The following is a 17,278-nucleotide window of genomic DNA, read 5'->3' on the forward strand; positions in this document are numbered from 1 at the left end:
GCTTGTCAACTTAATTCAGATTTAATTTAAAAACAAAGTTTATTCAGATTTTGGACAATATGTTTTTTAGGCATTTTGGACAATATGTGAAGACTGCAGGCCACTTAAGAACTCTAGGACATATTTACGACCGGTGTATCTAACACTAAAACGTGTCTAGAAATATCCGTATCTAGACAAATGACAAGTAATTCAAGACGGAGGAAGCATATTGCTAGTGTTCGGAGTATATTGCTGGTGTTCGTGTCAATTCCTTACCATCACTATTTTATCAATGGAAGCAGATCATCGATCTGAAGAAAACAGTATCATCATCAGTTCATCACAACATTCAGAACATTTCAACCAGGTTAGCATTATCTAAAAAGAAAGAGGAGAGAGCAGAACGCATAACCGAACATGTTTAGACATAAACTTGCATCAACCTCTGAAACCAACTTATGTCCATCCCACAATTCACAGCAGAGGCCAAAGTTTCATAGGACCAGGTAATGTAAGTCTCAACTGGTCCTCCCACCATAATATTACGAGCCAACTAGGAGAGTCTGGGCTGGAATATATTACAAGAGAAGCCCCCTCTTTCACTCTGAGATAGCACACATGCGTCTAACTAACTTGCTACCGCATGAGAGCCCCAAGTAGCCGCCATCCTTCTCAGCGCTTCAGGCGCAGAGCATCCTTGAGCAAGATGGCAGAGTCGCTAGACTGACCGACTCTCCAGACCCTGAAGTCGTCATCGAAGTAACCTTGTTCGTTCCAACCATCCAACAACCCTATAGAGAAAGGGCCTTGCTCGTCACCAAAAGGATCCCTGTAATGCCACATGTCTGCCTGCCTTGTCTTGCGTTGCGCCACATGAGTATTCCCAGACTCATCGGCATCCATATCAACAACAACCACGTTTGCACCTTCATCATGCGCCAAACCATCTTCGTCGCCATCAATGTTGATTACTTCGGTTGGGATGCCAGCTGCATTAGCCCCATCAATCATGGTTGGTCAGGTAGAACAGAATGCTAAAAATATATAAGAACCAGAAAACGTTAGCACTATATCTGGAAAATTGTAATCAAACTTGTGGCCTCATGGGTTTATTAAACTGCTTACACATGTGAATGATGGGAAGATGCGTGCAAAATTCAAAACCATCCATTTACAAAACTAGGGTTACATGACGGTTTTTTCTCACTGTAGGTCACGTGATGTTTTACCATAGAAATTCACAGGTGACTTTTAAGTTACTTAATAGTAGCTCAATAGGTAAAACACGGCGCCTCTAAAAAATTACTACATTTTTCCTCATATATAATAGTAACAAATAAAGGATGGTAATAAGAGAAAACCTTCAGCACCCTGCTTCTGGGCACTTGCTCCCAATTTATCACCAGCAGCATTGTCTTCACTACCTGCATTGTGAAATATGAACAGTGAAAAGTGAGGTAGCTGAGAAAAGCCGGTGGGTCAACAGAATGAAAATGCAACAGCAGCTCGACACATGGAAGGTGGAGGACCAATCCTTCCAAGAGCAGTGCAATTATTAGTGAAGTGACAGGTAGCATAACCGAACCCTGAGTACTCTGGCTTTGGACATTTGTTCTGGGTGTATCACCAGCAGCATTGGATTTAGAAAGATGAGAAACAGCTAGCACGGAATGGTCGGTATGTCACTAGAATGAAACTGTAACATCAGCTGGAATAAAGGCTTGAAGAAGACTAATCATCTAATCCTCAGAGAAGCACTCCCTCTGTAAACTAATAAGTTTAACCTTTTAGATCACTACTTTAGTGATCTAAAAGTGGATATTCAATTCGGTGCCCAGGCTCAACTGCACCCGGTAAACAGTAAACTTGAAAAAAATACTTAAAAAATTCAAAAAGTATCTAAAAGGTCTTATATTAATTTAAAGAGGTGGTACAGCATAACTAGTGAAAGGATATTTGCTCAAAAAAGAAAACTAGTGAAAGGATAGGCAGTAAGCGCAGACCTGCAGTGCCCTGATTTTGAACACGCGTTCTCGGTGTATCAGTGTCACCTTCAGTAGCTGCATAATGTATATATGAACAATGAAACTGGGAAGGTAACTCAAAGAAGAGAGGGGGAGAGAAAGAGGTGACATGGGGATTTTGTAATATTCCATTCTTCAAACCAAGGTTAAGTAAAGCTGTTGTTTAGAGAAGGAGTTTTCTGCGCCTCGGTTCAAAACTATTTAGGGGTATAATTTAGGACATTTTTAAATCAAAATTAAAATGTCAACTAATGATTGAGATGATATCAATAGTAACCAAACAGCCAACTTACTTAACTGAAGATGCATTATTTATTAGAGGGCAGATCATGCAGAGTAATGGTTACTTAACGACCGCAAATGTGGATAGCACTTATCGGTAGCTTGCTAAGCTGTCTAATCTACAGGTGCATAAAATGATCGGAATGAATCTTCAAGTGTTCTTTTAGTGGGCATTCTACAATATTAAACTCTACGGTTCACAGCAGAAGAGAATAGCACTAATGGTCTCATGCAGCATCAAACTCCGCTACCATTGATATCAAAATAGGCATAGTATTAGAAGTGTAACGGAAGTATTAACTCAAACTAGTGATCCAACATCAAGTATGTAAAACTGAAATACAACTTTACAAAATCCAGATGAATGTAGATAATCATTATACAAGTAAAACCTTTAGAATTTTCTGCTGGACAACTTTTTAAGGATAAGGAAACAGCTCTGCTGTCGTTGGCACCTACACAAAAATCAGGAGTGTTTTACAACCTTTAAAAAGAAAAAACTGCACATCATGTAAGCAAACCTTCAGGTTTTTCTTCACAGCAACTTTTCAGGCAAGCAGCTTCCTCATTGGCACCTGCACAAAAAGTACCAAGTATGTAAAACAGAAATACAACTTTACAAAATCCAGCTGAATGCAGATAATCATTATACAATTAAAACCTTTAGAATTTTCTTCCAGGCAACTTTCTAAGGAAACAGCTCTGACCTCACTGGCACCTACAAAAATCAGGAGTGTTTTACAACCTTTCAGAACAATTTACCACACATCATGTAAGCACACCTTTAGGCTTTGTTTGGTACTAGTGTATTTTAGGGAATTTATGGGGATTATCCCGGTCAAACCCCTCAATCCCCACATATCCCATAACACCATTTGGTTCTAGTGTATTTGACATATTTCATCCCCACATTTCCCCTCAAATCCCCAAATTATAGTGCATTTTTCTCAATACCCAATACACTACCCCTACCTAGTGTATTGGGGATAAATGGGGATTTGAAGGAATTGGGTGATGGTTGGGGTTTCACCCAATCCCTTGGAGGATTATCCTCACCAATCTCCTCCAAAACACTAGTACCAAACAAGGCCTTAGTTTTTTGTTCAGAGAAACTTTTCATGTGAGCAGCTTTCTCATCGGCACCTGCACAAAAATTCAGAATGGTTTACCAGCATTTGGAACAATTTAGTGAACACTGTGAAAAAATTAGTGAACACCACACCTTCTGAGTAACTTTTCAAGCAAACAGCTCTCGCGTCATTGCCACCTACACAAAAATCAGAACGTTTTACCAAAACTCACAAAAATTCAGTGCATAGTATCTAATCAAACCTTCATATTTGTCTTCCGAGCAACTTCTCAAGCAAACAGCTATCACCTCATTGCCACCTACAGAAAAATCAGTGTGTTTTAGCAACATTGACTACAACTTTTAGTGTCTTTTTAAAAAATAATAATTTAATGTATGCTATTGTAATCAAACCTTTATATTTGTCGTCTGAGCAACTTCTCAAGCAAACAGCTCTCACATTGGCTCCTACACAAAATTCAGAGTTTACCACCATTCTAAACCACTCGTTGCACATTATGTACTCAAACCTCTAGGCTTTTCTTTTGAGCAACGTGTCAAACGAACAGCTTTCTCCCCGTTGGCACCTACACAAAAACAGTGTTTATCTCCTGTTCATGAATCGTGACTGAATGGATACTCTATTTAAAAGTAAATCTTTAGGTATTTCTTCCAGTTAACTTTTTCAATAAACAACTCACTCTTGGCACCTACATAAATATCAGAATTTACCAATCAACCATAACAGTTGAAAGCAAATTACAGAAGCAAACCTTTAGATTCTTCTGAGTATCTTTCCGAGCAAACAACTCTCTCCCCACTGGCACCTACACAAAATAAGTATTTACCTGCTGTCTTAGAACAACTTGAGAAATTCCTGATAGACCGTAGAAATAAACAACAAAAAAGGTTAAAAGGATCAGCTTCAATTGTGATGAAAAGGATTAAAAATCAAAGATCAACATAACAATGGTCATACAACCATATGTCGGAAGATGAGTAAAAACAAGTGCATAACTGATAGAGACCATATAATCTATTGGAGTGGATAGAGACCGTATAATCTATTGGAGTGGATATTTTTGCTAGTGGTAATTGTCAAAAGCAAACCAGCTGTTATACTTGGCATCCATTTCCAAATAGAAACTAGACAATCAACTCTAAGATGAACAGTAAACTGACAAGAAAATCAACAAATAAAAAATTCCACATTTTTTCCAAAGTAAATTGAGTTTGATTGGGGTTCCTGCATGTAGCCAACTGCCCTTATGTAGTGTCCTATAAAATGTAGGATGTTACCGAACACACAGTCACACTGTCACACACATAACAGAATTCACTATTTGTCCAGGACAAAGTGCAGCTGTAAAACAACAGAAACACTAGTAGATCCAATATCTAGATTTAGTGTCTTGTATCGGTAATCTATTGGTGGAAACAGTAGTAGAGATACATGCTGTAATAAGTTAACCTAAATATAACAAATGTAAATAAAATAAGGAAGCCGTATATGAAATATAATCATGCAAATAGAATGGTGAGCTAATCCACCATTTGTTCTCACAGATCTCTGCAGAAGCTCCATATGACACTAGATTGACTTTACTAGCCAATGTGGCAGCAGCCCCCACAGGTAATAAAGATAGGAGCATCATCACCTTCTAAAGTAGCTGTATTCATCTGAAAAGACATCTCCGATGCTGCGACTAATAATTTTGTGTCTTTATTATCTTCCAAATCTGGAATAACTCGAGGGACCTCTTCAAGAAGACGTTGTCTTTCGGATGGCGAGCGCAATAGCTGTCTCTTATCAATGTACTCATACTTCGTAAAATTTAGTTAAGGATATAACTGTACAAAGTCCACTTGCATGTCCTAAGATGGGTGTATCGTAATGAAGTATAAAGAGGAAACCTAGAACTATTTTTTTGATTAAAAAGATCATTAAATGAACAAAAGATCTTCATCTGACAAGGATATTCGCAGCGCCAACCTTTTTCATTGGCCAATTCAATTAATTTGTCCAGTCTCTTAAGTTCTTTATCGATCCACTGGAAAGGGGAAAGGGCAATTTGGTTAACATTTCTAACAGAATAAATAACTAATAGATAAACTAAAAATAGGAGAGTTCAGACTCTAGAATATGTCACTAAAATACTGTTTTGAATTTTAATACAAAAAAACAAAATGAGACTAATATAAAAGGATGATACATAACAAAAATGCAAAATGTACCAGAGAAATACATAAAGTTGGTATAATTTCCTAACAGACTTACATGAGTGACTATGTCTCTGTGTACACTTCTCGCTTTTTCCTCAAGTTCAGCCTGTAAAAACCAGCAGGTTCACGGAATCAAGTAAAAAAGAGACCCTGCAAATATCTGTAACATTTTCCAAAGCCAGAAAAGAAGGAAAAGCAGGAAATAAATATGTCAAATAACTGGCATCCAAGACTCCAAGCAAATACTGAATACTTGAGTTCAGTCTCACTCTCTGATAAGGATATCACACAAATATTAAAAACAACATAGCTGTTCGGAAATCAACTTATCTGTATTGAAGGCCCAAGGGGCATATATATATTACACATGACTTGAGGTGCAAGGAAAGTAAACATAGACTAATAAGGACTCCTAGACTAATACTAATAGACTAATAAGGACTCCTAGACTAATACTAAAATACTTCCTAACACCCCCCCTCAAATGCAAAGCGTATGCAATAGCATTGCATTTGAAGAAGTGTAATACTAAAAAAACAATGATAATCCAAATCCACTTCTTGAGAGTGTCGTCGTAGCATGAAGAGTCTTCAAAACTTGTCGAGTCGCCGAAGGAGAGAACGAAGAGATGGCACATCAGAGGTAGACACCGCATCACTCGAAGATACAAGATAAGTATCAAGAGAAGATGGGTTGTCAAAAGAAGATTGCACATCAAGAGGAAGACACCGAAGAGATGGCACATCAGAAGACACCGCATCACTTGAAGATACAACATAAGTATCAAGAGAAGGTGGGTTGTCAAAAGAAGATGGCACATCAAGAGAAGAAAGCATTGCGCAGAAAATCATAGTCCACGACAACCGTCGGCGAAAGAAGCTCGGCGGTTAAGGCACGAAGGACGTAGATCGACAATGCAAAAGAAGTCCAGAAAATCCTATAGAAAACAACAAGGGCAAGTAGGCCACAAAAGTTGCATAGAAAGGATCAGGACCAAAGAAAGGCTGACGAACTAAAATATGGTGGACTCGCATGGCATGAGAAAACACAAAATATCAACGGATTTGGTGGACGCAGCGGAAAACAAAGAAAACTAGAAAACACACACTAGATTAGGGATGATGGCAGCGGAAGAAAAAATAATAATATCATGGTGGCGAAGGCCAATTCCAACCAGAGTATGCGTGAGACGGTCCTGACTGTGTAGAAGGTGGTTGCTCAGTGCGGGAAGCCTGAGTCACAATACCAGCAGTACCCGTCGAGGAAGAACCTGAAGCAGCGAGCAGACGCTTAAGTCTCAGGATATCCTGCTCAGTCAAAGCAATGGCTGAAGCTGTCGAGGTAGATGACGAAGTCTCTGTAGATGATGATTGCGCCTGACGCAAGTGTTTCTTCTTCGTGTAGCAGTGGGACTCAATATGACCATCATTGTTGCAGTAGCCACAATGTGGACGGGGCGACCTGAGCCTCCAGAAGGAGTGGGCAAGAGTGGCAGAGCACTCGAGTGAGAAGCGGTCGGTGCAGCAGGTGGAGTAGAAGTAGCCCGAGCAGCGAGCACCAAGGGAACCTCCAGCAAACCAGCACCACGTAAGCGAGTCTCCTCAGCAGGAATCTCAGAAAGTGCCTCCATGAGAGAAATACGGCCACGAGCAAACAACTGAGCACGCCGGGGCTCAAACTCCTTACGGAGCCGAGACAGGAACTCATAGACGCGATGAAACTCCAAGTTGGCCTGGACAGCCTGGCAACAGGGGCAAGTACGACAACCAGCAGTGCGGAGAGAATCGAGTTGGCGCCAGATAGCAGAACTCTGTGCATAGAAGTCATCAACAGTAGAGTCACCCTGCTGAAGAGCATGCTCTTGACAAACCACGGAGAGGTATAAGGCATCACCAGAGGGCGCATAGCGCTGACGAAGGCGAGTCCACATCTCAAAGGCAGTAGGAAGGCCTAAAAACTCAGAGGCAAACTGAGGCAGAACACTAGCAGTGAGAACAGCTGCAGCACGAGCATCATCATCAAGCCACTGGGTGTAAGCAGACAGAGCACCGTGATACACCTGAAGAACCTCCTCATAAGCCAAGACCTTCTCATCATAAGCACTCACAGCGGCCTCATCAGCAAGCTTAGCCGCATCCTTTGTGACCTGAGGAGCATCCGCAGGAAGGGCCGGTGGGGTCGGCGGAGTAGGAGCCATGGGAGGAACCAGACATGGCAGACAACAGACCTCGCCAGAAAGAAAACCCCATAGGCGGATGCCACGCATGTGAATGCGCATGAAGCTAATGAACTCGGTGTAGTTAGTACCATCAAAGATCACCGGACAACGAGGAACAGCAACATAGCCGAATGCAGCAGACATTTTCTTTTTGGAATCAGAGATCAGAGAGAGGGCCGGCCCGATCTGACGATCGGGAGCAGAGCCGCCCCCTGCCTCGAGCGGGACCGGCGGGACGCAGTCGCGATCGGGAGCAGAGCCGCCCCCTGCCTCGAGCGGGACCGGCGGGAGCCGAGCAGGCGGGACCGGCGGGACGCAGTCACGATCGGGAGCAGAGCCGCCCCCTGCCTCGAGCGGGACCGGCGGGAGCCGAGCAGGCTGGACCGGCGGGACGCAGCAGACTGGGGCGGGCGGGCAAGAGAAAATCGGCAGCGGTTCCCATCCTGGAGCGACGAGGCAGGCGCTGCGCTGGATCCGTCCATCGAGCGGGAGAGCGACGAGGCAGACGCTGAGCCGGATCGATCTGTTGGCAGGACGCGAGCGGGAGCCTCCTAAGCCTCCTGGAGTGATCTGTAGCAGGACGCGAGCGGGAGCAGGCGCCGGAGCCAGTTCCAATTCGAGGTGGAGAAGCGACGAGGCAGGAACTCCTCCACGAGCGGGACGAGGGGAGCAGGGTGGGCTAGAGACACGGCTGCAGCACAAGCACGACGCGGGAGGAAGCGTCGGCGAGAGAGGCTGCAGCGAGAGCGTCAGGATGGAGGAAAAAGCACGAGTTGCGCGTGCGAAAAAAAACCTAGGGCTCTAATACCATGTTAGGAAAGCAACTTATCTGTATTAAAGGCCCAAGGGGCATATATATATTACACATGACTTGAGGTGCAAGGAAAGTAAACATAGACTAATAAGGACTCCTAGACTAATACTAATAGACTAATAAGGACTCCTAGACTAATACTAATACTTCCTAACAATAGCAAGGTGCAACTGGCTAACTGTTACACCAGGTTTTATTTTGAGTTAAACATTTAACCCTCTTGTCATTAAATAAAGTTGTTGGCCCAGTTTCCCATAAAAACATAACTTGAAACTCTGATTCAAACATCCCAGGCTCTCTAGCACATCCGCAGATATCACAGGTTTCACACCCGAGCACTTCAAGCCTGGCAGGGCTTGTCGTCTATTTTCCAATGAAGAATGCACTTGTGACAAGGACAATTCAGATACAACACAAACTGAAGAATGCTGCTGGTCTGAAGTCAAGTATATCTATGGACATATGATGAGAAATCCAAAATAGTTACATGTCAGGCGCTGATATCAATATCACTATATTTAACTTCTCGAATTTCAATATGCTTCATTAGTTACATATTATGTGGACAGAGAATATAGCCAAGCATCGACAGTTATATGTTTTCTATAACTTCTGACTTTCTATGCATGTTGAAACAAAAATAATAGCAGTCTGCATTATACTATCAGGATAACTACATTTTGGGACACTAGAAATTGAAAAAGAGTAACTTACAACAGTGAGCCTTTTAGAGTTTTCTTTCTGGACGAACAGACGAAAATCTTCACATTCATCCTGTTATTATCAACAACAAAAAACCTGAACATGTGCATCCAATACAAGTTTAAGTGCTTACATGAAGAAAATAAAATAATAGCAGAACCTCTTCACATTCTTCCTGTTATTATGAACAACAAAAAACTTGAACGACATGAACATCCAATACAAGTTTAAGCGCATACATGAAGAAAATAAAATAACAGCAGAAAGAACCTATAGATCATAAATTTGCTTTGATTAATATTTAATAGTCATCGCTGCCAATCTTCTCTCTCTATGAATTGCTTTAGTAATGTTGGAACATTAAGAAGTGTAATTCTCACAATAAAAAGCATTAGAAACTACCTCCCCCAAATCTTCTTCTGATAACATAGAAATTTTGACTTCAGACCAGCAGCTGGAAACGCACAAAAGCATATTTGTAGACATGTCCTTTACCTTGTATTCTTCTGAGGATTTCCTAATGCCTGTTGCATATCCCTCATCAGCAAATAATAACTAAATGTGATGTAGCCAAAAGATGCATAATAGAATGTTTATTCACATGTCCTGGGAGGAATGAAGTTTTTTTTTCCATGAGTTAAGCTCCTGTTAGTGTATGGATTGTAGAATTCATCATTATTTCTCATTTAATCACTGGAATACAGTATTAATTTGAATAGAACTAAACAACATGCACATCAAACTGATCCAGTTCCCTATTAGGGGAAGAGCACTAAACCAGGCAAATGGGGCATAGAGTAGTCAAACAGCATATAGAATAGGGAACGTAAAAGGTTGAACATTACCAGTTACTTGTCCAAGCTGGTACAATGCTTTAGGCTTGTGGTAACTATAGTCTTTGGGGTCATTCTTTACTCTAACAAAACAGCCAATAACTTTATTTTCAAATGCCTCAGGCTGCTTTAGCAGATCCATAACTAAAGATTTCCTCAAATAGATCAACTTAATGTTGTCGCAAACAAGAGAAGCAAAGCATCTCTTGTTTCTTTCAGAGATCCCTTTCGAAGTAGTGAACTCAGAGGTCATGGTCCGAGTTCTCTTTTTCATACATGAATCACTGTTATCCTCAGAACTGGCAAATGTTTCATCCTCAGATGTGTCATTTGCAGCAATATGCCTCTCGAGCAAGCTATATATCTTGTTGTACTTAATATTTGATTTCCTAAACAATTGCTTGAGTCTCTCATCACATATGACATGCTTTTTCTTATCTTTCTGCAAAAGACCCTTCTGTCGAATGTACTCCTTGACAACTTCGGCAGCACCAAATTGATCTAGAGATTTGGATGTATCTTTGCCTATTGATTCAAGGAATCCAATTAGCTCTTTTGAACCCCAGCCAACATACACATTCTTCTTTGATTTTGCTTGCTTCAGAAAGGGTTTCACTTTATTTGATGTTCCATTTAAATTAGATGGGCAAATTGGCTCATCATCACCACCATCAATATTGCCCAAGAAATCATCATCTGAACTGTCCTTTACTTTAGGAGAATTCTCAGAATCTGACATGTGATTCGGGCCATCATTTAAACTACCATAAGCTTCTTGAAGGTTATCCAATGTCAAGCTCTCTTTCTTGTTAATTATCTCCCAGTACTCCTTAAACAAAAATTCAACAGTCGACCTGTCACTGAAATCAACCCTCTCCTAGAAAACAGAGAATCTACCATCAGAAAATATGTATATATAGAGTAGAAAGAAACTCGAAGGGCCAAATGCCATCACCAAAGAGTAACTACTAACTACCATCAGAAATGTACACAAGAAAATTTTAATGGTACGCATTCTACATGTCAGATGTTACATTCTGCATTAGAGCAATTGCTACAAAGAAATACAATATGCATTATGCAAGGAAACAATATATAGTTAAATATCGCAACTATACTGCAAGAAACAGGCCTGTTAAACAACACTGCACAAACTGGTGTTTTCTACTCCCTCTGTCCCAAAATAAGTGTATTTGATTTAGTACAACTTTGTACTAAAATTGTACTAAATCAAAGACACTTATTTTGGGACGGAGGGAGTACAAGCCAACAAATATATCCAGTATAGAAGGTTATCAAAGATAGCCAAATAACAAAAGAAAGGAAACAGTTAAGCCCGTGTTCGATAAAAAAAACGAAAACAGTTAATCCCCAATGGTCAAGATCCCCTAGAGTTATCCCTGCTCCACCAAGTGGATTTCAGCAGCTTTTAACCTGTGATTGATTTTTATGCATTATCAACACCATGTCAGCCTTCTCTCTCCATTCAAAAGTCATGTTCCTGTTACGTATTGGACTGTGCTTGGTCCTCAAAAGAGAACTCCCAAGTGCACATCGACAACCAAAATTGCCCAACACTACATAATTTTGGATTTTTTTGGGGGGGGGGGGGGGGGGGGGGGGGGGGGGTGTTTAGAGTTTCCTTCTATCTTTTCACACAAACATGTGACTGGAGAAGAACGACCGCTAGAAAAGATTTTTGAAGAACCCACATCATCTCCTTATCAGCAACGTCTCGTTGGCTGCTGCAACCACTTTCTGCTGAGAATATTACTATGCTACTCGACGTCAAGTATTGAGGTGTTCAGTGATAAGAGATTTTAGTTATTCCAGATCTAAATGGTTAGAGAAGTTATGACATGGGGAGAAGACAGGGACGTGGTTCAGGCGAACAAAAGGAGTGGCTTTGGTTAATCTAAACAAAGGGCCAGGATCAATCTGCTGAAATCCACTAGATGAAATTAGGCCATCACCAAGGGCAAGCCCGCAAGTGTCAAATTTGAATCCCGTATGTCCGCGGACAGCAAAGGGTTGAGCTCCATTTGTGCTCCCCTCCAATGATGTTCCCCAATTTTATTCCCCAATTGTCCAACACATGTATATGATTGGGCGGGGATGGAGAGAGGAGAGAGAAAAAGTAAAGAAAGAAAGTGGTCCAAGGTGGGCCGGAGCTGATATGGCAGACATGTCCGGACAACCCCATTTCTCCCGCACATATGGGGCAGGTTTGGGGAAGTCCGGACTGTCCGGACATATGGGGCTGATTTGGGGAAGCCCGTTGGGAAGGCGTTTTGTGTCTGGACAGAATCCAGACTGTTCGCCCAGACATATGGGGGAGGTTTGAGGAGTGCCCTTTGAGATGCTCTTAGGGGCCACTCCAAGGGGATATGCACCTGGCAGTACGGTGGATTAAAATTATATCAAGGATTGAAGGATATGTACTTAGTTACCCCATCAGAGTCGACTTGGATATTATTCTCAATCATAATTGCCAGCCTTAGACAATTGGCGCATAATCCCTTTGTTTGCCTTCTTCCGACTTGGACAAAGTCTATTTCTCTCCGGCAATCACAACAAACCGATTTAACCGGACAGCAGAGGCACCGATAGTATGAACGCCCTTTGCAGATACAGCATGTGTGCCAACCTGCCACATTTAGCAACCAGTAGGGTCAGTAATGAATAAAACTAATAACATTTGGGGGAATTAAAGACAGCTTGAACAGCTGAAACTACTGTTAACAAAAATCAGGGGTCATGGTATGTTAGATCCATCAGGAATTCTAAGGTATCATATTTTAGTAGACTACTGCGCCGTGTCATAGAGTGTCTGAAGGAACTAGCTAAACAGAGCAATAAAGGTAAGTAAAATTATTTCAGGTTTCACACAGCAACTTCATTCACCCACATAACCACAAGAGTTCCACAGCAATGGCAGTTGTAGCAGTGGTAAAGAAAGAACATGTAGTGATGTAGGTACTCACCACATATGAAGTCCTCGTCTGAATTGAGGAAATCGTCATCCTTTTCCACGCAATTGGGATGGTAAGCCTTGTTGCAGTTCCTGGAAAATACTGATACATATAAATATATGCTGCAAAAATGTTGGAACTCTGGAACAAAGCAATGGACTAAAACAATGTTACCACAGATTTAGCATATACTAAACCATAGTTAAAAGAGGCGCATTTAGTTGCGCTTAATGTGCGCATAACTGCACTTACGGACCGATAAAAAACAACTGTGCTTAAGTCTTTGGTCGGAAAAGTGCAAGGCAGTGGTAAAACGCACAATTAACGCCTAGCGGTTTTTTTTTTACTTTGCTAGAAACAAACTCTTTGCTAAGATATACGTATATAACTAACTAACGCGGGCAAAAGGTGAGCAGGATTTTGTACAGGACCAGGTAACCGGCTGCTGCTTCAGTAGCGCAGTTTGTTATATCTGTTATCCTAGAGAGACAAAGACCGTCGGCACACCGCACATGGATGAAAGACAGACGAAGGAGGCTCATCCCCATCCCACGAGAACTTACCGTTGCACGCGTTTACTAGACATATCGTGGTAGAATGCAGTCAGCTAGAAGAAAGCGGATGAACCAACCCAGGAACCAACGGAACTGGGTTGGTTGCCTCACACAACATGTATTGCCTCACACAAATTCAATCCACACAGCACAAAACCCATCCATTCTGAACCTACGGAACTCCACCTACGAGCCGGGTTTTTAGATCATCGACCGGCATTCCGCTTTCTCCTCAAGCTGCGGGGACAGGGCGGGAATGGACAAGAAGACGAGGGGTTCGGTCAGGCGCGAACCTGTAGTCGCAGAGGCGGAGGTGGCCGCCGTCCTTGCAGACGAAGCAGAAGTCGCCCTCCTCCCCTTCGGGCTCGGGCTCGGTCTCGGTCTCGCCCTCGCTCACCGGCCGCGGCACGCTCCCACCCGCGCCGCTACGGGGCCTCGCGGCCTTCCTCTTCCCCATCCCGCGCGCCGGCTCCGGGACGGGACGGGACGGAGGCGGGCGAAGCCGGCGGGGGAATTTAGGGATCGGGGGGCGATCAAGGTGTGGGTGGAGGGAGAATCAAGAAAATATTTGCTGCCGGAGGGGATCTTGGCGATGAGAGCGGCGGTGGAGTGGTGAGTGGACGCAGCGGGGAGAGGGGAGTGGGGTTTTAAGCGGGGGGCGGAGGTTTTCGAGGGGTCAGGGGTCTTGTTGACTGTGAGTCTGTGACTGCTGTGCGGGTGGGTGCCAGAAATGTCTCCTTCCCAAAAATGCTACACATACTCAAAAAATCTACATACTCTTAGAACATCTTCAACAGCCGCAAAACGGGCGCGCGCTAAAAATATTTTGCAGCATCGAAGTAGCGGCGGCGCGGGGATAGGCCACGGAAGCGTCGTTGGGTCACCGGAGCAAATGGGATGGCGCGGGCGGCGGCGCGAGCACCTTGATCTAGTGGTGGGTGGAAGTCGCGTGCGAGCTGTCCAGCGTGCGGGAGCGGACGCTCGAAATAAGCGGCGCGCGATGCCATTTCGTCCCGTGCGCTGAACCACTTATGTCGCGCGCGCATTTTTTGCGCCGCCGTTGGAGCGCCCGGAGCAGCCACGCGCGCGCAAAAGAGTGTCTTTTTTCAGCGCAGCGCTTATACAACGCGGTTGTTGGAGATGCTTTTACTGAGGGATCGATAGAAGGTGTGTCTAAAGGGGGGTGAATAGACTACTTGACGAGATTAAAATCCTAGCCTTTTCCCAATTTTATGGTTCGCAATTTTTTAGCAATTCTAACAAGTCTAGTGCACCCTACACATGCTAGTCAATATATATGGCAGTGGAAAGTAAAAGACTTTGCACATGTAGTGAGGAGTATAGTTTACGAGATCAAACGCAAAGAGGTTGACATGGCGATTTTTTGCATGGTTCTGATACGTAGCGCCATCGTACGTCCATGTTAGTGCAGACTTCAACCCACGGAGGGTAGCGGCTGCAAGAGTCCACGGAGTGCTCCATCCACAAGGGGTTCACGAAGAAGCGTCATTGTCTATTCCACCATGGATTCCGCCCATGAAGGAAGAGCCTCACTCACGGTAGATCTTCATGAAGTAGGCGATCTCCTTGCCCTTACAAACATATTGGTTCAACTCCAAAACACGAAGTAGGAGACTCCCAAGCGACACCTAACCAATCTAGGAGGCACCACCCTCCAAAAGGTGATAGATGCGGTAGAACGATGAGCTCCTTGCTCTTGTGATTCTAAAGATGGTCTCCTCAATACTCAATCACTCTCTCACATAATAGGCATGGGTAGGAGAAAATTATTTGATGGAAAGCAACTTGGGGAGGCTAGAGATCAAGTTTCAAATGAATGGATTGGAATATCTGATCTCAACACATGAGTAGGTGGTTCTCTCTCAGAAAAATGGATATGACAATGAAGTGTGTGTTCTGAGTGCTTCCTCTACGAATGAGAGGTAGGTGGGGTATATATAGGCAGCATCCAAAATCCAACCGTTACACTTAAAGTGACAAACTAGGTGACACCAAAGTCATAAAGTCGGTGGTACCGACTTGCACAAAAGACAGCAACTTTTGAATCTCGGTGAGACTGATATACACAACTTGGTAGAACCGAAAAAGGTGGCTAACGGTCAGATGACCCAACTCGGTGACACCGATACCCAAACTCGGAAATTCTGATTTTGTGTACTGTGGCAACAGAAGGTTGGTCACCTGAACTCGGTAGCACCGATGCAGAATTGGTTGTACCAAAATGGTAGGTTTGGCTAGGGTTCTGTATGGGATGAAAATCGGTAGTGCCTAATTTGGAAACTTGGTGGCTTGGGACAGAAATTTTATGTGGGAGAATGGCTGAGTATTTTTGGTGGCTATCTCTAAGCACTTGAGCAACTAGTTAATTTTAGTACCTCATTCCCTTTTAATAGTATTGGCTTTCCTATGGACTCAAAGTGATTTCTCACAAAATATGAAATGAAGAGTCTTCCAGCTTGAATCTTGAGCCAATCATATTCCCTTTCCTTCATCAAGGGCTTCTCTTAACAAACCTTTAGACAATGCTCTCTATGGACTAAACCTGAAATATACTAGGTAAAAGAGTTAGTCCAAGAGACAATGTATGTTGTCATGAATTATCAAAACCACCAAGGGGGCATATGTGCTTTCAATCTCCCCCTTTTTGGTAATTGATGACAACATACAATCAAAGCTTCAAATAAAAATAGGCATTAGAATATGACAGCTTTGAAAGATATGTGTCTAGTACAAGCTCCCCCTAAATGTGTGTAATCCCTTTTTTAAAGAATAGTTGCTTTGGAATGCATGTGCACACATAAGGTAGAAAGGACAAGATAAGTCATGTAAATCTTGGCTATATGCATCAAACAAATATGAATGAAGAACTTCCATGTTCAAGACTCCCTCTTGCAAATTAATATGTGTAAGCAACAAGAGATCATCATGAACAAGGATATGATGCATATACTTACCTTGAGGATCTTGAGCATCTTAGCAATAGGAGTACACTTGAGAAAACAGTTGATAGATAACACAAGAGTATACCATTGTAAAAATGCAAAGAGCCTCAAAAGCACCAAGATATGGAGAACATATGAGAAAATATGATTTGATAATAGATATGTCTCTAAGAATATTTAGAACTTTCTCCCCTTAAGAATGAATATGTGATTACCTCTCCCCCTGAATTATAACATATAGATATTGGGAGTAGGTAGGGCTAGACAAGTTCAATCCAGAAAAATATCAATAGTAAGTAGCAATACCAATTGTACAAATTTGTAACTCTCTCTCTCCTCCTTAATGGTGTTGCTCCCCCTGAGTATGTAAGGTTTGATATATGTTCCCTCTTGGAAGATCTTCCCTTAGGTAGACCTTCCTTTAGGAACCTATATCTCCCCTCTTGATATTTCTCCCTTCATGTAAATATTTCTCCCCCTTTTTGTAAGCTTATTGGAAGCTTTGATATTTCTCCCTCTTTGGAATTAATTGCCAAAAAGGTCAGAGGGAAGGGCTCATTGAGAGTAAGGGAACCTGAATTCATCTCTTTCTGATAAAGGTTCCTTGAAATATTTCTCTCCCTTGGATATGGATATGATTTC

At 42.5% G+C, this 17,278-nt stretch overlaps 1 protein-coding gene across 5 annotated transcripts; it reads right to left on the bottom strand.

The window, feature by feature from the left end:
• Positions 1-390: 390 nt before the first annotated feature.
• On the bottom strand, positions 391-14,312 carry LOC123442679 (uncharacterized protein At5g08430-like). Of its 5 annotated transcripts, none has more exons than XM_045118788.1 (21): positions 13,967-14,312; positions 13,132-13,211; positions 12,598-12,794; positions 10,160-11,024; positions 9,717-9,838; positions 9,327-9,386; positions 5,636-5,686; positions 5,338-5,408; positions 5,016-5,185; positions 4,131-4,184; positions 3,888-3,944; positions 3,772-3,825; positions 3,621-3,677; positions 3,511-3,555; positions 3,261-3,431; positions 2,950-3,006; positions 2,810-2,863; positions 2,681-2,743; positions 1,986-2,042; positions 1,344-1,406; positions 391-971 (listed from the first exon to the last, which is right to left on the bottom strand). In XM_045118788.1, exons 1-21 carry the CDS (start codon positions 14,128-14,130, stop codon positions 655-657), a joined length of 2,829 nt encoding a protein of 942 aa, XP_044974723.1. In that variant the 5' UTR covers positions 14,131-14,312; the 3' UTR covers positions 391-654. The 5 variants fall into 5 exon arrangements, with proteins under 5 accessions (XP_044974723.1, XP_044974739.1, XP_044974732.1 ...); XM_045118804.1 differs by having other exon boundaries at positions 3,345-3,431; positions 13,967-14,311; XM_045118797.1 differs by lacking the exon at positions 2,681-2,743.
• Positions 14,313-17,278: the final 2,966 nt, after the last annotated feature.

This window comes from Hordeum vulgare, chromosome 1H (assembly GCF_904849725.1).
Source record: "Hordeum vulgare subsp. vulgare chromosome 1H, MorexV3_pseudomolecules_assembly, whole genome shotgun sequence".
In the NCBI taxonomy this organism is placed as follows: domain Eukaryota; kingdom Viridiplantae; phylum Streptophyta; class Magnoliopsida; order Poales; family Poaceae; genus Hordeum; species Hordeum vulgare.